The sequence below is a fragment of the Falco peregrinus genome, chromosome 4, assembly GCF_023634155.1.
Source record: "Falco peregrinus isolate bFalPer1 chromosome 4, bFalPer1.pri, whole genome shotgun sequence".
In the NCBI taxonomy this organism is placed as follows: Eukaryota; Metazoa; Chordata; class Aves; order Falconiformes; family Falconidae; genus Falco; species Falco peregrinus.
Window position 1 is genome coordinate 42,598,091 of NC_073724.1, and position 20,049 is coordinate 42,618,139.

General features: G+C 42.2%; 1 protein-coding gene across 3 annotated transcripts; it reads left to right on the forward strand.

Annotated features, from left to right (window-relative positions):
- Positions 1-327: 327 nt before the first annotated feature.
- Positions 328-18,452, forward strand: RSPH1 (radial spoke head component 1). Of its 3 annotated transcripts, none has more exons than XM_055801647.1 (10): positions 328-461; positions 7,821-10,629; positions 11,185-11,298; positions 11,420-11,525; positions 12,708-12,798; positions 13,035-13,170; positions 13,472-13,543; positions 15,496-15,688; positions 16,142-16,282; positions 18,113-18,452. In XM_055801647.1, the coding sequence occupies exons 2-10, from the start codon at positions 10,579-10,581 to the stop codon at positions 18,160-18,162; spliced, it is 954 nt and encodes a 317-aa protein (XP_055657622.1). In that variant the 5' UTR covers positions 328-461; positions 7,821-10,578; the 3' UTR covers positions 18,163-18,452. The 3 variants fall into 3 exon arrangements, with proteins under 3 accessions (XP_055657622.1, XP_055657620.1, XP_027641750.2); XM_055801645.1 differs by having other exon boundaries at positions 337-7,913; positions 10,070-10,629; XM_027785949.2 differs by lacking the exons at positions 328-461; positions 7,821-10,629 and having other exon boundaries at positions 10,648-11,298.
- The last annotated feature ends 1,597 nt before the right edge of the window (positions 18,453-20,049 follow it).

A 20,049-nucleotide genomic window follows, 5' to 3' on the forward strand; every position in this document is an offset into this window, starting at 1 on the left:
CGGCGGCGGGGCGGGCTGCGCCACGCCACGGCGAGGTTCCGGGCGGCTCGGCGGGCAGCCGGGCACCCCGGCGGCGGCGGGCCGGGCCGGGCCGGCGGCTGCCTAGAGCTGCGCCGTGGGCCGGGCCGTGCCGGCAGCGCGCCCCGCGGAGGCTGCGGGCCGCCTCTGTGACGGTGGGCGAAGCCTCCGGGGGGAACCGCTGCCCTCTCCCGGCCTCCCGCGGTTCCCCGGGCCTCGGCCGCCGCGGGGCTGAGGGGGCGGTGGCGAGTCCTCGGCCCGGCCCCGGCCCGCCGCGGGGAGCGGAGCCGCTCCGTGGGCCGGTGCCGCCCGCCATCCCCGCCGACCCACCTGTCACCCCGGCGGCCTCTCCCACCCCGGGCGCTCCGGAGCGGCGGCCCGACGCCCTCTGCTTTTGCCTCTGGTTCCCTCATCCCAGCAGGGCGTTTCCGTTTGCAGCAACCGTACGTATTTCAAAACTTAGTTATTTATATAAACGTGTACTTGCAGCTGCAGCTGTATTTCTTTATAGCGACCACCTCACCAGTGCAGATAACCCTGCGCTGGTTAGTTCATCCAAACTGAACAGCTGCCTACAGTCACCTTGTGCAGGTTTTGATTTCTCTGTATAACTGTTTATGCCTTGTAAAGTATCACCTGCCTGGCACAAGAAACCCACTTAAGATGCTCACTAAAATGTTCAGTTTTATTTTGTTTCTTCCCTCTCATCCTGCACTGCCTGCCCTGGTAATACCAATAAAAGAAATTTTGACTCCCAGTGTGATATTACTTAGGCCCCATATTTCAAACGCTGCAGACACGTTGGTTAGCTTGGCTCTGCCATCCCACTGGCACCTTTCCTTCACTTTCTGCCAGTCAATAAACAAGCCCTCCTCCCTTATGACAATGTTTGCAGAACCAGGGTCTCGGTGCTACACCTGGACCATTGCAAATGCAGATGGGTGTTACACAACCTGCTGCTTTTAAACTTGTCACTGGCAGTTGTTGATTCCTGCTCAGGCTCACATCCTTCTAGCTGAGATTTGCAAGCAGTTTGTCAGAGGTTAAAAAAGTCTTCACAACACGTCCCCAAATGCTAGAAAGCTCCTACTTGAAAAGCTAATACACTGCTTTTGATTTTCATCAATCTTACCTTTTAAGGAGACTTTTGGTTCACAGATAAAAGCAAAAGCCACTGCTTGGCATCAGAAGGTCTCACGTTAGCACAGCTTTTACAGAACCATGTTGCAGTATAAGACAACTGACAGTCATCCAGTGTCTCAGGGAAAGGACAGTGCATAGTTGCTTTTTGACAGTACAGCTCCATGTCTTTTATGAATCCAAAAGAAAAATCATCTGCCCCAAACCCTCAGCAGCTCAGCTGAAATGGCTGATGCCCTGGGCAACAGGGCTTAGTTAACTCTTGGAGGGCTCTTATCATTTGGAGGTGGAGCACAAACATGCATGTCCCAGCACTGCTTTAGCTCTCCGCATGTCCTGTCCCCTGTATGATGATGGTGTGTGAACTGGAGGAGGAAATACTTCTAGCCTCCTTTGTTCTTCTGAGCAGGCAAGTTGTGGAAGTGCCCTTGTTTTACCAAGAGGGCATTAGTTCTCTGGGGTGGAAAAGCACATGGTAACATCAGATATAGATGGTGGAGTTACAGCCAGAATGAAGCATCTCTGTATGTTGATATTTATCTTTTCTGCTGTAACAACCATTTAGCAGAGGTAAAACTAGTCAGGGAATGCTCCTCCAAAAACAGTGAATTGCATGAATCATGTTGCTGCACTTTTGTACCAGCACAGGGAGGCACCCAGGCACTGTCTTTTCTGACTGGCACGAACACAGAAAAATGATTTGTCTCTTTACAACAGAAAAGGTCAGACCCATCACAGTGCATTTGTTTGTATATATGATTAGCCATCCCAAATTATCACAACGACTATCATCATCATGTGGGATCCTGATATTTTTAAAATGGATGTCAGCTTGGCCCTTTTTAAGTTCCTTTAATAATTTAAACTTGCTTGAGTATCCTTCTATCTTCAGTTACAAGCGACTTGCAAAAAGCGTGACCTAAACAGCCGCAGAAATCTCTGATATTTTTTCATACTTAAAAGTAGAAACTGCATCTCCCATTAAAATAAACGTCCCTCATAACCCATTCCTCTAACATCATGGAAACCTGCTGGCTGTCACACTTGGCAGCTGAGCAGCTGCTCTCTCTGCTATGCCGGTGCTGGTCACCAGCAGCTACTACAGTTGCCAGAAGCTGTCAAGTAAGTACAAATGCAGAGGGAAGTGGCAGCATGAGCTTGTGCTGTTGGTTGCAAAACAGCCTGCTGGTATAGAGTATCAAAGGAGGGCCAGAGGTTCCTCGGAGATAAAAGGAGATCTACAGCCAGGAATAAATGGTTAAAAAAACACAGAACACACACACACAAACACATTTTAAATAACATATTCGATCTAGAGCCTCACAGAAAAAAATAAAAAAGTCATTTTGCCAGTTCCTTTGCAGAAGGAAGTACAAATGAAAGATACAGTCCAGTAAATGGCTGTATTGAGTAGCAAGCGTGGCAGTGGTTTGGCTTCCTAAGCCTCTAGCAATGTTCACACTAGAGGAAATAGAAAAGGGCATGTTCTTGTCTGCAAAACCAAACAGAAGTAAAGATGTATGAGTTGACAGATGCTTAGCATGCCTCTCCTGGTGCTTCTCTCAGAAAAGGTACCCTAATTTCCTGGTTGACAGTTAAATTTTATGTCTGCTGAACAAGAGTGGTTAGTGCTCTTAAGTCCTGAAGTAGCAAAACATACTGAAGTTAGTGGATGTCAGCATAGTCTTTCCTTTGCTGAACAGGTGATGCTGGTTGCACAGAGGTCTGAATGCAGACTATGGTAACCTTTAGCTGATTAATGTATTCATTTTCTTTCCAGTAGATTGCACAAGTATATTTTAGTATTCATAATTGCACAGATGGAAAAGGCTAATCTGTTTTGCCACTGAGTGATCTCTATGTCTTAGGGGATCAGAAAAGTTCATAACTTCTTTATATAATACTGGGTTGTTAAATAGTATTTTACTATATAAAAATCGATATTTACTTAGGCTTTATTCCACACAAGTAGCAGGATTCTCAAGACTGATATAATCACAGCTTTTAGTTGCCATTATTAGTTTTACATGCTTTGTTTTCCCAACAGAGCAGCTGGGATATTGTATAAGCAATTCACATTAACACTGGCAGCAATCCAAATATGACCTGCCATCAAGCCTTGGCAGACAAAAAAAAAAAAATGTCCAAAAGAGCCAAAATAGAAAGAGACTTCAAAAGCTATGCCTGTATATATGGAAGTAGACAGGTATAGCAGTGGCCGCACTTAGAAATGGCTGGAGGTAAGCCAGCTGTGGTCTGGAAGCTATCTAGCTGAGACAGCTATCCTGCCTGTTGAGAAATTTTGGAGTCGGCACAGAGCCACATTAATGTGACTGCATAGTTTCCAGACTGCTACTTTCATCGCATCTAGCTTGCCAGGAAGCTAGTGGGAATCACCAGTGAGTAGCTTTAGGAAGAAACCAATGGACAAGACCACTGTGCCAGCACAGCCTTTTCCCCAGCCAGACCAGGATGGTACCTGAGTACTAAAGGCTACTTATGAAGAAAAATTCCTATAGCAAGTGGAACATTGAGAGGGAGGGGCAGTAAAACTCCCTCCAGGCCTCCTACATAAAGATAGATACTGCTATGACTGCAGGGGACATTTAGGAATAATGGCATTTATTTGAGCCCTGTGTGTTGCTTAGCAGGTCTCTGGTTCCATCCAGAAAAATGAGATCAGTGGTGCTGACCGTATGCTACTCTGACTCACCCCAGGGTTTTCCAGAGGGGTGGGCAGTGGGACTGTTAAATCACCTCCCACCGTCTAAGGAAAGATCTATAAAAAAGCAGTTGTGGCAGCAGGGGTGTCTGTTGGGGTAGGATCTGCTGGAAGGAGTCCTGGGCAGAGCTGCTGCACGTGACCTGTTGCTACAGCAATCAGTGGCCCCTTTAGGTAGGATGGAGGTTCCCTGGGTGGAGACTTAGATCAATTCTCATACCTTCAGCCACCTGTTCACAGAAAAATGAACAAGAATGTACTGAGAGTGCAGAATTAAAAAAAAACCCAAACAAACACCAAGCTGTATTATTTTAAACGGAATCTGTAAAACAATATATAGATAATTTTTCATTACAAAAGAAGAACATCTATTTTGAGGAACTTATCTTGAATAATTTAATTCTGCTTCCAGCAGAAAATGGGAGACTTTCTCTTGTTACTTTGCCCTTATTTCTACTTTTCTTAAATTTCCTGGAGAGCTGAGTGGAAGTGAAGAAATGGCTACAGAAACAATTGCTGAGGATTAAACAGATGGAAACAAGCGAGTAGACTACCAATCGATTTAATTTCTCCATGTTTGTGGACTTGATCACTGGAGGGCAGTTAAACGAGAAAGGAGGACTAAGGCATTATTTTAATAGAAATCAAATACCTGAACAGTTACAAATACCGTGGTAAAACACAGTAGACCAGAACAGAAAGCTTATACTAAAGCAGTTGCCTTGCAAGTCATGTCTAAGAAGATGAAGTACCTTTAAAGGTATTCAAGCTGACAGGAATGGGGAGGCAGCAAATTAGTCCCATCTACCTCAGTCATTTCCTTCTCTATTGAATCCATTCTGAGTTACCAGCTAAGGATTTCAGATAGTATGGACAAAAGGACTGGACTTCTTAAGCTGTATGTCACAGCTATGACTAAATAAGTAAGCTTAGGTTTGAGGTTTTGTTCTTTTAATGAAACAAAACCCATTTCCAGAGGAAAGTAGAGAAAAATGTAGTATTAACACTGCTTTATTCTTATACTGACTATAAAGTATTTTTTTATCTCATGAATATCAACTGCTTTCTTGTTAGCAGTAGTAACGCTGACTGTTGTAAGTCTTGAGAAGAGACATTAGCAACAATTTCCTAAATGGAATAGAAGTGACCAAGCACTTTAGTGGAACGGGAGATCCCTTAGGTAAAAGAAAATACTTGACAATTTTCCCTTATTTCTGAAGAACGGAATGCACTCTGTACTTCAAAATGAGCAGTTAGGTCAGAGAAATGGGAGGCAGGGTATAAATACAGCAGAACACTTTCCCTTGGATATTTTGCAGGAGGGAACTGAAACTTTATATTTAGCCAAGATGCAAAAAAGTATTATTGGTATTTCAAGAATGGCTTTCATACAAACATTTCTTTTCTAATCATCCCACCTTCAGGATATCCCAATGTTAATTGTACTTGGAGGAGGCAGCGTAAACTGGATGCCTAGAAAGGTCATTTACTTGTTTTCCTGGCTTGGTTATGAGCACAAAAAGAGGCTTTCTTTACTCAGTATACAAACATACTGAACAGCTTTCATTTTGCCTGTAAAGGGCTTAAAAAGAGCTGTGTGGAGAGAAGTTCCCATTTTGCAAAGGGTTTTGACATTTTAGAATCTGTTTTCATTCTGAACTGGAGGAAAAATACCCCAATATATGGAAGTTAGTGACAGTAAATTCCACTTTGTCCACGGTTTGCTCCCATGAGCTAAAAAAATATTTTGAATTCTTAAAAGTGTGTCTGGTAGTATATATTGCAGAATAATAAAAAGGCCTGAAATGTTTATTCCCAAATAAGAAGTCTCTTTTAGATATTACTTTAATTCCTAATCCCAGTTTTCTTCCAAAAGGCTGGTGAAATCACCCTGGTTTCTATTCAAGTTTCAGGAGGAAGAGAGCTGGTTTCATGTTTTTTCCTGAGAACTCCAGTTTACACTTTGCTAGTATCTGATACTGACCATGGAGTACTCTAGACTGTGGTTTTAGCTTTTATAAGGAGAAAGATGTAAATGACTGTCTTCTAAGAGATAACAAAATATTTCCCTACAGATTCCTGTTCTTTAAATTCCTGTCAAAAGACATAATCTTGCCCGGGTCTGCCCTACCAAAAGCCATAAATGGTCATTTGCATCTCTAATTTAGCCCAGAGCAAAACTCAAACTGACTTGAGTGCCCAAGGACTGGCCCTCACAAAGTGCTGTCAGTAATCACTGAACAGTATGTGAAGTGAGGAAACCACACTGCGAATCAGGCAAATTACCTTCACTCTTCCTATTAATTCTGAATTTGTTAATTTTTTAATTTGAAAAGGCGGCTCCCTAGAGCCACATTGCTGGCAGGGTGGAGAGAAGCTGGTTCACAGGGGCATTGCCCCTGGAAGAAGGATGCATGGTAGAACAGGGGCATAGAGCAGGGGGCTCCTAGAGGGCAGGAATGCTGGAGTGCACCCTGCATCAATTAAGAAGCATGCTGCCTTTACCACATCAGTGGTGATGTGTGCACCCTGCTGTATTTTTATCACCCCTTTGAAGCAAGAGACTGATTGCAATATAAAGGCAAACAAATAGTACTGTTGTTTCTAATGTTCACTGTGCAACGTGTGTTTTCAAAGCTTAATCAGTGCTGGAAGGAGCCCCCAAGGCCAGGCCTGGCACAGCATTTTTCTTGCAAAACCTCAGCACTGCCAAAAGTCTCCCATTTCCTAACACAAGGTAAAGTCCAAAGAGAGCCAGGAGTGTAGCAGGCCTTAGAAGTGCCTTTTGGCCATTCCTCCCTATGGAGGAGCACTCTGGCTAAATTCAAAGTGAGGACCTGCAAAGCAGGATAAAGGGCTGTCCAGGGCTGTCCTTTCCTGCAGGAGTAAACTTACAGGGTCCTGTGCCTAGCAGTCTTTTTCTTTGCTGTATCACTGTCTGCCTCTGTTTGTAGACACCTCTAGCAGCAACAGCTTTGGGTTTCTCTGAAGTTTTCTGTCCCTCCAGGACTTCTGCTCAAATGGCAAACCAGGAGCTTCTCCAGGGTAGCTTGCAGCTGCAGCAGCTGCTGCCCTCTCCTGCCAGGGTGATTGACAGTCGGTGCCAGCAGCTGCCAGCTGAGCCAGCAGTAAGAGCAGAGCAGATGATCAGCACATCCACTGACTCTCTCAGGCCTCTTGCTGAATGAAGTTTATATGCAAGATCAGAGTGACCTTAAGAATATTTATGTTATTATGTTGGTCCTTTGACGGAAAAGGAAAAAGAACAAGAAAATGAGGATGATAGCAACCTTTCTTTCAATAATAACATACTTAAATCTTAACTTTAATCTGACATTGAAACAAACCCAAATGCAACTGGAAGACCAGAACCTACAAAACATATGCTCCTTGTCATTAATTATATGCATCTGTATAAGCTGTAGTTGTCCTCACAAGACTGTAACTGGGTATATAAAACTTTAAATGATGCTTCCCTCATTTAGGTCAAACAATGTGATCCTGACATACAGAGGTTTGTGCAATCTGCCACTTCTAGGTTCAGAGCAGTGTAAATCTTATGAAGAAATCGTTCTTGGCTGTTTCCCAAGAAAAGTGAACTCTTCCTCCTTCAGACCCTTTCCTCCTTTAGGACTTTGAAACAATACATCGAGCAAGAGCAGTTAAAGATCATTAGGGGGAGTGTCTCCAACGGCTTGTCACTGCTTCCTGTTTGTGCCACAGCTGTTCTCTGGGCTACATCAAATTTGAAGCCAAAAGAATAGCCAGTTATTTTTGTCATGGAGTTTAACAGGGTGCACCTCTAATGCATCCCAAACATATTCTCCCTTACAACTCTGAGCTGCAATGTCTGCTTAGAATTAATATGCCACTCAGACTAAGTAACCAGTTTTATAGAGACATTACCTTACCATAGATAAAATAATTCAGCCATCCTTAGGTGAAAGAAGAAACTGAGGCATCATCAGGAGTGAGAAAGGAGGAAATGCACGGACTGTGCTTCAGATAACACTCATATCCTGTTCTGCAGAAGGTAAGCAATAAAAGCAGTAGTTACATACTCTGCAGTTACTTATTAACTTAACAGAACAGTCATTATGCAAATTAGGCTTCCCTAGTCAAATGCTGGGGTTGTGCAGATAACACATCTATGTGGGGATAACCGTACAGTTTTGAGTTAATAAATGCATAGCTTCTTAATGCTCTGCCAGCTAACAAAGTTTAATTTCAGTGGTTTTAAATGTTCCAAATGGAAAGCACTCCTAATTAGTAACTGGGTATTAACTCAGAAGCCCAAATGGTTCCTGTGACTTAAGAAAGCGGTGGTATTTAGCAATAGTTCTCTTCCTTTTTCATCTTTGCCCAACTGAAAACAAAAAGGCACATATGCCACATAAGTGACACATCTTAATAAATAAATACTATGTATTTATTATCTAAATACTGACTACTTAGATTCCTACCTATGAAAACTAAGAAAATTACCTGAATATGTAGTATATCTTTGTATAGAGATGACCCTGTTTTTCCTGTGGTTTGCGTGGTAAAGCTTTGACCTACAGTCTAAAGTGACCTCCATGTTTTCCAGCCACTTGCCACTCCTTTTGCTGCCTATCTCAGAAGCATCACCTCCTCTTCCCTGTGCTTAGTTAGCCAACTGCTTTTCACCACCCATATCCTCACATGGCTCCCCTTGTGAAACCTTGGCCATTCAATTATTTTGCAAAGTGATAGTGAGGTGATCTGCCTGCCTCCTGTATCACTGACAGGCCCCAAGTCCTGCCAAGCTCCTGCAAGCGCTGTGAAGCTGCTGCTGTGCAGAGGAGTGAAGTACCATTCACATTCAGCAACATAACCCACCCTCAACATCTGCAGGAGGGGAGCATGAGCTGTAATGCAATCATCATCAACTCCCTTAGCCAAGGTAGATTTTTAGGGCTTTTTCTTCTGTAAAAAGTAAGAAAGCACTACCTCGTATCAAGGCAAATAAGATCTTTTTAAAGAGAGATTGGTTTTGAGTACTGCAGCTCATATATGAAACATTAATGCAACAAAAAATATAAAGCAGGTCTTTTCCATTTGGGGTATTATTGATACATATTAATGGACTGAGGGTGTCTATGATGTACTTTACCTCCTCTTTTTCCTTGTGAGCTACTCCCTTCTACTCCTCTTGGCCTTTTGAGAAAGGAGAGCTCTCCTCATGCTCCCCTGCATTGATTTAGCTGTAACCATATTAGTTCAGGAGGCTCTTGCCTGGCTGAGGTAACTGAACCTGCCATCTGAGTTATGTAGATCACTGCTGAGGCTGACTGAGTAGAGGTGTTTGGAGAAAAGTCAGAATACAGAGGATTCCCTACATATTAAGGTCATTGAGAATTATTGTAACTAAAAGGAGAAGAAAAAAAAAAGTGACATTAAAGCAGTTGTATGTGTGAAAGCAGAAGATGCTTAAATGATGTAAAAACCTGACTGACTCATCATTCTAATATCTCACTAGTAACACTGTTAGAACGGCCACCACCACAGTTTGGTGCAATTTAGAAAAAATAACAGGAGAAATTAACGCACAGTCCATTCGTTTATGCAGAAACATGGGAATTTCCAGGCCAGATCACACAGCGGTTTGGTGACTTCCAGTGCCTAAGCTCCAGAAGTGATTAGTGCCAGAGCATTTCCCTCCCTGTGTGCTGACCCCTGAATTACCCATACAGACCATTCAGATGCTCTTTGCATATAGAAAAGAAAGAAATCTCTTCAGAGTGCCCTGAAATGCAGGGCCTGACTGCTAATGGTATGCCAGTGCCCCAGGCATGCCAGTGGCAGCCCAAACGTGCTTCTGTGATACCTCTTGAGCACATGTGGGTCCTTTGTTTCCAACCGTGCCATCGGGTGTGCACCAAGCCAGCTGTGGAAATCCTGTGGGATTTCAGTGGCTCGAGCTGAATGCCGAAGGCTTTCTGGCTGGAATTTAGGGAGTGTATTGAATTTCCAGTGGGATTCTCCAGGCTGTGTGTGGGGAACACGTCTGGTCTGTTGAGCAGATGAATGAGAGTTATCATCAGGCTGAAAACGTAAGATGTGAAACAAAAAGATAAGATCCATGAACAGGAATTTTTGAACATCATTAAACGTGACAGAAAAGAAAGAATGCAGGAATGGTTTTTAAATCTAAGACGTTGTTTACAGGCCAAACCAGCCAGCTCTACTGGGAGCTCTCTGAAGACTGAGGGCTCTGAGGTCACATCTCAAACGTCACCAGCCTGTTCCACGACCGTGAGGGTACAGGGCGGGAAAAGCTAAGCACAAGCCGCAGGAGGGAGACCAGTGACTGGGAAAGGTGGCGTCCCGCACCCCGAGCGCTTATTAACACGTCAGTCTCCTGGCGGCTGCCGCACCCCTCCCGGGCCTTCGGCGCCGAGAGCCACCCGGCAGCTCGGCAGCCCGGTAGCCCGCCTGGGGAGGGGGCAGCTCCCCGCTCCCGCCGGCCGCCGCCGCTTCTCCTCAGCGGCCAGACGGCGGCCCCGCGCGCCCCTCCCGCCCCGCCACCGCGGAGAGGGGCGGGGCCGGCCGGTTGCTCTCAGCACCCGGGACAGCAGCGCGCGCCCCGGCGGCTGTTGCCATGGCAGCCACGGCGGCGGCGGACCCCGCCCTCCCCCGCGCGCCTCGGTTGCCGCGGTGACGGCGACGTCGCGGTCATGTCGGACCTGAGCTCGGAGCTGACCGAGGAGGCCGAGGCCGATCTGGGGGTCCGCCGGGGCGGTCTGGGGGGCCGCTGAGCAGCACGGGCGGGGGCGGCCCTGCCCCGTCCCCGCTGGGAGCATCCGCCGCCGAGGGCGAGGGGGGGAGCGGGGCAGGCAGCGGCCCACCGCCACGGGCACCTCGGGCGGCCGGGGGGAGCGCCAGCGGGGAAGGGAAGAGCCAACGTGACCGGCCACGGGGGCTCGGGTACTGTGTGCCGGCCGTGCCCAGCCCGGGGAGCTCCCGGGGCGCTGCTTCCCTGGGCACCAGCCTCTCGCAAGCGGGGCTGTGCCGTTTCGGTTGGGGCCTTCCTGACTTTCTCCAGCGGATGACAAGTCACCCGTACTGCCCAGCGGTGTGTCAGGGCGGGAGGAAAGCCTCTGGGTGCCAGGATCTGGTGAAAATGTCTGCATAAGCAGTACATCTGTTGGCCAGGTGCTCCTGCAGTCTCTGATTCAAGCCACACCGGAGCTTCTTGAGCAAACACCTGTTTCCTCTCTCTAATGAGGTTAGAGTCAGTCAGGTCTAGGCCTCTTAAACAATTTTTTTCCACACTTGATCAGGAGTATGATGGTGAACGCAATTCAGAAGGTGAGCGACATGGACATGGAAAAGCACGTCTCCCCAATGGTGATACATATGATGGAGAATATGAACATGGTCTCAGAAATGGACAGGTAAGACAATGACAGAAGGCAGCCGTCGTGCTTATGTTTCAGCAGTTCTGTTAGTTTGGGCACTGTACTGAAACAAGAGTGAGAACTGACAAATATTTTATCTATACCCAATACATTTCAGGGGACCTACAGATTTAGAAATGGTGCTTGCTACACTGGAGGATATCTTCAAAACAAAAAGCATGGCCAGGGAACTTTTTTTTATCCAGATGGATCCAAATACGAAGGTAACACACTGAAGAGAGTTCCAAGGATTTCTATAGCTGAAATGAGACTTCCCCCCCAACCCCAAATGAAAGGAGATGATAGTGAATTGGAGAATGTATTATTTTAAGAAGATGAATTTGCTATGAAATTGGTTTGTTTGTTTTTTGGTTTTTTTACTGCAAGGTCTAAGAAGTATGTGTTTTACTTGTGGGATTTTATGTTGATTATTGTGCGGAATGTAGTATTTAGTAGCAGTTTATTCTTCTTGTCATGTCCTTGTCTCAAGTAGGGTGTTCCAAGTTCTGAAAAATATTAAATATCTTTTACAAATCAGTGCAATCAGTAGAAGACAGTATAGTTACTTATTTCTGAATAAAGATTAGAACCACAGATGTGTTCAGGATAAAATATTTCAGGACTTTATTAGGTCTATTCTTAAAACATTGTCTACTGATTAGAGCACTTACTCAGGGAGTGGGATGCCTCTGAAGTTTGAAGAAATTGAAAGTCACACTATTTCCCCTCTTCCAGAAGAGTACCTGAAGGATTCTGAATATCAGTTAGGTTTCCATGGACAACATTTCCCTGGAATAGGGAAATTCTAGACAAGAAAGAATATTTGCATTGTGAGGGCTTGAAAAAGAGAGCAACAAGAGCAGCCCAATCTTGCCTTATGGGAGCATATGCATGTGTCATTTAAATTATTTTTTTAATTTCTTTTAAGTTTGAATAGAAAAGTAGTTAAGACACTCAATCTAGCATCCTTTTGAGTATATATTGCTCCTGACAGACAGGAAAGTTTTAGCAAATGTGTGAAACTAAAGTAGTGCCTCTTTTTATTTGAGTGGAAATGTCACATTACCTAATGGCACTGCCATACATGACCAAATTTAAAGACAGGAGCAGGATGTTACATGGCTTCTTGTGTTCATAATGATAATGGAAAGTGATAATGAAGACAGACTGTGATGGACAAAATGAAAGAGTGGTCAAGCAGCTGCATAAATATATGTGGAAAGTGACGGAGAAGGGAAAAAAGAGCAAGGGTTTAGAATAAGGAATGGTGTAAGGAATCACAGTGGTGTCATAGTTTTCTTTTCCTTCCCTAATAATTCACGTATGATAACTTTACAAGCTGACCACTATATCACACAATGAAACAAACCACATCTCACTCTGTTTTTATCGCATTTTTATTAAAGGAGGCTGGGTGAATGATCAGAGACACGGCTACGGAAAGTATATGTATGCAAATGGAGACACCTATATTGGAGAATGGTTTAACAACAATAGGTTTGTTTCATTCTTACAGTTATGTTTCAAGTCACCCAATGGCATTAAAATGTAAAGTTTATTCTCAAGGCACGGCTGACTGCAGTAAATCAAGTGCTACTGGATGACCTTGGCAATTTAGTCCAACTTGAGCCATTTCAGCTACTTAAATAATACAGTTTTAATACCTTAAGTATAACACATCTTGAATTCTTAATATTCAGTAATAGAAAGCAAAATTATTATTTTCTCCTTAGGCATGGGCAAGGTACATATGTCTATAAAGACACAGGATCTAAGTATGTTGGTGGTTGGGTAAATGGAAACCAGGAAGGAGAAGCTGAACTTATCCACCTAAACCATAGATTTAAGGGCAAGTTTTTGAATGGAAATGTAAGTGTGCTGAAAAGCTCTCTATTCATCTGAACAGTAAGCATGAAATTGTCTTAATTTGATCTGTTTCCACTTAAAATAAGAAGCTAGGCTCTTGATCTTTTGCAGTATTTCTTGTACCATAAGTGTAACTATGTGTCTGTGTCTGTAGGTCACAATGCCAAGTTTCTCTGCTACTTTGCTTTCAAACTATGCTGTTATTGACTATAGTACGAATTTTGTAGTAAAGTGTATTTTACATTTATATGCTTAGAATTTACTAACTTTATAGTTCTGCTGACTTCTTCCTATCCTTGTGCAGCCTTTAGGTCGTGGCAAATATGTCTTTGATATTGGGTGTGAACAGCATGGTGAATACATAGAAGCAGAACAGGTAAAAGAAATAGTGCGAATTATACTGAATATCAGAGAACTCAGTAAATCAAATCTATTGTTGAGTAATCTATAAAATGCCTTACAGACACTGATGTTAAAGTAGATCTAACCAGTCAAAAAAGGGTAGAAACTCATGCTTCTTAAGAATTAATGAGGTTTCATTTTGCTTTTTTCTTTAGCTTCTCTACTGTGTGAGCTTTGACAAGTACAAGGTGTGATTTTTGCACTACTTGCAAAAGTTTCAAACCACAGAATAATGTAGATGTAATTATATATTTAACCTGTATTCTACTTTGTTCTGAAGACTAGAAAACAATGAAAAGTATTTCTTCTTATATTTCTGAATTGCTTGATGCTATGTGTACAAATGGTAATTTCCAGAAGATTCATGTTTTGGAAATATGTCCCATTGTTGTTCTGGTCCTGTTAGGAGCTTAATAGCCACAGCTCCTAATAACTATAGGGAGCCGCTGTGATCAGAGCCTGTTTTTCCTTCTCCTTTATGCATGAATGTTTTAAAACATTTCTGATTAATATGGTGCAAAACAGCTATAGAAATAAGTAATATATCTTAATGTTATTGTTTTGTTTTCAAGAAAATATGCTAAATTTTAGCTTAGAGTTTGCTACTTCTGTCGTCTGACACATTAGTTCCCATTACACACTCAGTTCTCCAATGCAGCAATTGTTTCTTAAGACAAGGACAAAACCATAATTGAAAAAAATTCCTATCATTAGTGATAGAGATTTGCAAAACATGGGGACTGTTTTGCTTTCTTGGATAAAAGCAAGATATCCTCAAATTGTCAGATTCATATGAGTATCCAAAGCAGTGTGTATCTAGTATCCTCAGTTCAGTTGGGAATTGTTAGATGTGCTGATTTTGGAATATTAGGCCATTGATGTAGGAGTTTAAACATGAACTTAAGAACCCAAGCACTCAGCTTCTGAAAATCATTACTCTCAGAAACAGTAATTTCTTCTCATGTGAATGCTGTAGTGACTGTGCAAAGCAATGGACAGTGCTTTGTCTCACTAAAGTAAGATTAAATTTTGCCTCTTTGCTTTAATTGAAGTAATTGCAGAACAAGGCCCATTTAAAAAAAATTAAAAGAAAGTAGCTTGCAATACAGGTGATGATTCCATTACTAAGGCTCCTTCATATTTGGATAAAATAAAGCATGATTTTAAAAATAAAATAATAATCTTCAAATTTCAAAAACATATGCTTTGTGCAGTATCTTACTGCTTCCTAGATCCTTTCCAAGGTCTTCCCTAAGCAAAGACTGAGGCAGAAAAGGCTGTTTTGCCACTCTGTTCCTGTGTAACATAGACAGCATAGCATCTACTGGACAGAGCATCAGGTCTTATCCACCACTGTTATACTGTAGGTAGGCACAGAGGAGGAGATGTAGTTAATAGGCCCCTCACAGCCATTCTGTTTAAGAAAGAGAAAAAAAATTAGCTTAAATAAAACAAGCTGGCAAGCATTGATCATTAGTAATAGTCAACTGACTTCATCAAGGTTCAAAGTGTAGTTCTCTTTCAAAATTTGTGGCTGCTGAAGTTCTTCCACCTGTAAATACTTTAAAAGGCCATGTCATTGCCATTTTGAGGCCAGATAAAGGTTTTAGTACAAAAAACGATCATAGATTCATAGAATCATTTAGGCTGGAAAGGAACACGGAGTCCAACCATTAATCTAGCACTGCCAAGTCCACCACAGAACCATGTCCCCAGGTGGCACATCTACAGGTCTTTTAAAAACCTCCAGGGATGGTGACTCAACAACTTCCCTGGGCAGCCTGTTCCAGTGCTTGACAACCCTTTTGGTGAAGAAATTTTTCCTAATATCCAGTTTAAACCTCCCCTGGTGCAACTGGAGGAAATCTTAGTTACTCCCTTAATAGCCTGTAAGATGAGATGTTGGATTTCATGAGTTTCTTCTAGGATAAAGGAGAAGAGGAGGAACCCTCATTACTTGTCACACCAAAATGGAAAGCATCAGAAATTACCAAATTAACTCCTCAAGGGGAAAACACACCTTTTCCCAGAAAAACCTCCTTAGTGGTAGCAGCAGAAGCAGTGGAAGAAAGAGCAGCAGCAGCAGTAACTGAAGAGGAGAAAATGCCAGCAACTACAGGTTTGTTCTGCTAGAACAGCTGGAAACTCCGTGCTTGGACTATCCTCCAAAGCTGTGTTCTTCAGGTTTAATATCAAGTGGTATGAGCGTTTTGGTTTTTTTTTTTCGTTTGTTTGTTTGATTGTTTTCTTTCCCCTATAATTTACCACATATTGAATGTTAGGAACTTCCAAGTCTCTTCATGAACTGCACAATATATATATATCTGTCTGTTTTATCTCACACAGCATAATGAGATAAAACTGTCATGGGAAGCCTGTAAATCATTTTAGTCTGTATCATGGCTTGTTATACACTTAATTATAAACAGTCACAGAAGATTTTGTGGGATTTCTCATGTGAGTAAAGACTACAGACCTCAGTAGGAGTTATTAGCTACTGCATGAAAACAATGGCTGAGTGCAATTTTGTAAAATTAATTTGCTTTGCCATTTCTAATTTCTTGTATTTCAGTCACTGATGGGTCTGCTGAGGGTAGTGATGATGAGCCTTCCCTTCATGAAGCATCCAGGGAAGTTTTTAGCCCAGTAAAGTATGCAGGAGAGGAAGATGAGGGAAGCAGAGAAGAAGAAAACAAAGATCAGGAGGATCAAGGTGAGGAATGGGGCACAGGTGCTCATTCTTCAATTAACAATCAGGGTTTGAAATTATGTATTTCAATCAGCTGAAGAGATGCTGCTGCCGAGAGGTCCATTATCAAGGTGAAGAGACCATGGGAACCTAGACCTTTCATGAGGGGGGCAGTCCTCTAAAGATGTAAACTGCTTTTAAGTAGTCAAGTTTATATACTGTAACAGTACAAATGAGAAGTGACAATCCTGTGCAGCATTATCTATGCATGTACAGTTGACAGCACTTGCACAGCTGACTTTATAAGTGATTGCATTTACCAACTTTTTTTTTACTACAAAAATGAGAGAGAAACTGCAAAATTCATGAGGTTTTCAGCAATCCACTTTTCTGTCATGAATGGAACTGTGTATTCTTATTCTCTCAACTGAAGTTAGAAAGCAGGCAAAACAAATCTGAAGAAACAAATTTTAGATGTTGTTATGCATTATGGTTTGAACAGTCTCTGGCTGATTTGTTTCTCCTACAAACCAAAGAGATTTGGAATTCAGATGCTCACATTTTCTTTCAGGCAGTTCAGAAGCTTGTTTTAAATACAAAATTACTAAGAAGCAACAAAAGGTTGTCTTTTATTGCTTTGTTTACTCATATTTAGCCTATAGGCCTCCACCCAACTGTGGTGTTTATATTTATTGTTAACTTTTACATATTTGAGGTACAAAAATATAACATAAATTTATCCATTTGTAGTCAGTCCATTTTACAATAAGTCAAAGCAAAGCACTATCCACAGGGATCAGAAAGACTATTAAGACGTGAAAATGCCTGGAGGTATACACTAAACATTTCGGTCAGCCCTTGGAATTTTTATAGTTTATTTGCTCTCATTTTTTACCCATCACCTCTGAAGGTGCTTTCCTGCTTCAGGACAGACTAGCCAGATAGCTGATTGATCTGCTGTGTAGGACTGACTTCTTAAAAGATCCCTGTGGGGTTTTTTTTGGGTTTTTTTTTTTGGGTCAGATCCAGCAGAAATCTCAGCAGGTTTCCTGCATACCTCTGCTTTGGATTTGGCAAAAGTTCATTGAGCCTGGTTTGTCTCAAAGTCTCTTGGACTCAAATAACTATTTTGGCTGAACTTGATTCTAGTAAATTTTCTGGCCTACCACAATGAAGCAGTTCTGGTATCCCCATTGTTTTTTGTGGGTTTTTAAATGTTTGTTGTGTTTTTTTAAAGAACAAATGGACCCAAGTATTTGTCAGAGACAGCATAGATGCAGATACCAATGCATGAAAACAGAAATGGGATAGATGTTCTCAAAGTTCCTTCCAGCTCTTTATTTCTAGAATCAAAGAGATGTATAATATCATCCATTATACATTTTTCATCATAGGTCTACATCCTTTATTAATTAGGCAACATATTTTCCTTTTGTCTTTATGTTTAGTAAGATTAAGTTATAGTAAGAGGAAATGATTTGAAGAAAATATGCATACTGTAAAGAGCAGATGTAACAAAATCTGTTTTCATGCAGCCTTATATTCTTTGTCCTATTACTGTCATTTTTTTCCACAGAGGAATTCCATTCTCCTTGTTCCACATTTCTTATGATACTGTCTAAGTAGGAGACATTCTTTGGCTATTCCAGAGTTACATATGGGCCGGCTGGCAGACTGTGTGTACTGAGTCTGTCTGGCAGCTGACAAACAATGTATGACAATGAAATTCAAGTATTGGCAGTGAAAGGCAGTAGGGAAGAAGGACTGAGGTAGACAGAATAGTCCTAGAATTATGTTTCCAGTATTTTATAATAAAATGCATCCCTACACCCTGTCTTTCCTTTGCCTCCGTAGGAACTACTGGTTTAGAGGATAAGGAAGATGAATCAAAGGAAGCAGAGTAATTGGACAGAACTAAAGACAAAGAGCCAAGAGTAAGCCTTTTATTATGGTAAACCTGCATTAGTTTTGTTCATAAAAGGCTGAGTTAAGATGCTTTGAATAAACATTTCTGTCACTGTTCTGTCTGGAATATATATCTCTGCAACTTTTATGATCTCAAGCGTGTGCAGTATCACGTGTATGTGTGTGTGTGTTGCAGCTCAGTCACATGTTTCTTATTTACCATATAGCCTTCCTGAAGTTGTTCAGAGGAGACTCTCTACTGATCAGGGTGAGGAAGCAGATCTGTAACAAATTTACAGGCCTGGAGCATGAGGTAGAGAGGTGCCAGCAGGTAGCAATTTGCTTTTGAAGCAAAATAACTGGTTTTGGCCCGGTAGGGGTAAGAGATGTTGTGCTGATATTGCTGAAACAGATAAGGAAACAAGCCACATTAAATAAATAGAGTTTATTATTCCTTCTGTGCAATTTTTCTCCTATCAAAAATGTCATAGTGAGAAAATTCCTATGCAGTCTTTCCCCTCCTATCTTACATGTCATTTTGTTCACAGTTTCTTATCACACTGGTGTGACTTCAGTGAACATTTTTAGAGGTGGTTATCTTTTCCTCTTTTTGCTTGCTTTGGCAAACTACTGCATTTCTGTTATTGCTGTAGCTAGATCAAAGCATACTTGGCTTGCTAATGTTGGGGGCTTTGTCTTTTTATAAACAACTAAAAATGATTAGTTTACTTGCTAGTTTTAATATATTATATTGTAAATTTGAGAAATACCTGGACAACGTATTTCCCAACTCATTGCCATTTTAAAGTAATCTTCAGGTCAAGCTGATTAATTCTTGGATGATTTAGATTACCTTTTCCCCTGCAGCACTGTACTGTTTATTAGTACGTGAGTGACCTCCAGTGGTATACCTGTAAAAAAAATGCATCCTGTCTGGAGTACAATCAAGGAAAAAGGTCTGGAAGTCTCTAATGTATTACAAAGTGCTCCCTTAGAAATTGGCTTACCACCAGTGCTTTAGTTGGAGGAGACATTTCACTGTATTTTCCAGAAATACCTTAAGGATAATTTGGAAACTAGTTAATAGTAGTTCCTTCATTCCTATCTTGGAGAGGAAGGACCCCCTGCCAAAACTTATTGCACAAAGGTGTGTTAAGCCCCTCTCATCCTTCTGCCTCTTAACTCTTCAGTAATGAAGAAAGACAGTTTAGTACAAGATACTATGAAGAAAATTAACTCCATCCCAGCCAAAATCAGCACAGTATCCCAAAAGGTGATATTCCTTGAAAGGGTCTTTGGTGACATGCCTTGTTCAGCCTGTAAGCCCAGCAAAAAGGTTATCTGTAATCTGCTTCTGTAAGAGACATAAGAAGACATGACTAGACTCTGTAAAGTCATGCAGCGCTCACAACCCTGCACCAACTCACATTCCTGTGCTAACTCTTCACCCAGCAGAGTCCTTCACAGGCTTGGGGTCCCAAAGCTGTAGCCACATTGGCACAGTGCTGTGTCTGAGCTAACAGACACCATTAGCACTTAAGGTGAAAAACATCAATGTTGCTCTGTGCTGAGAGCATCTCTCCAGGTGTGGCATGGACACAGGTCTTTGCATGAAGTGCTGCTGAGCCATGTGGGCAAATGAAGCAAGGAACTACAGCGCAGATGCAGGTGTCTCTGCATTTCAGTCCTGCAGAAGAACACAGAGAACTGCAGAATCTGAAGCTTTATTGTGTACATGAGGTGGGAAACAAAGCCATAAAAGAGGTTTACACCTTATTTTTCTGCTCAGAATACACAGCTTGGTTCCATTCCTGAAGGTGAGCAAATGTTGGTGAGTCATTTGCCAACCCACACAATCACAGAGGTTTTCACCGGCAGAGGTATAT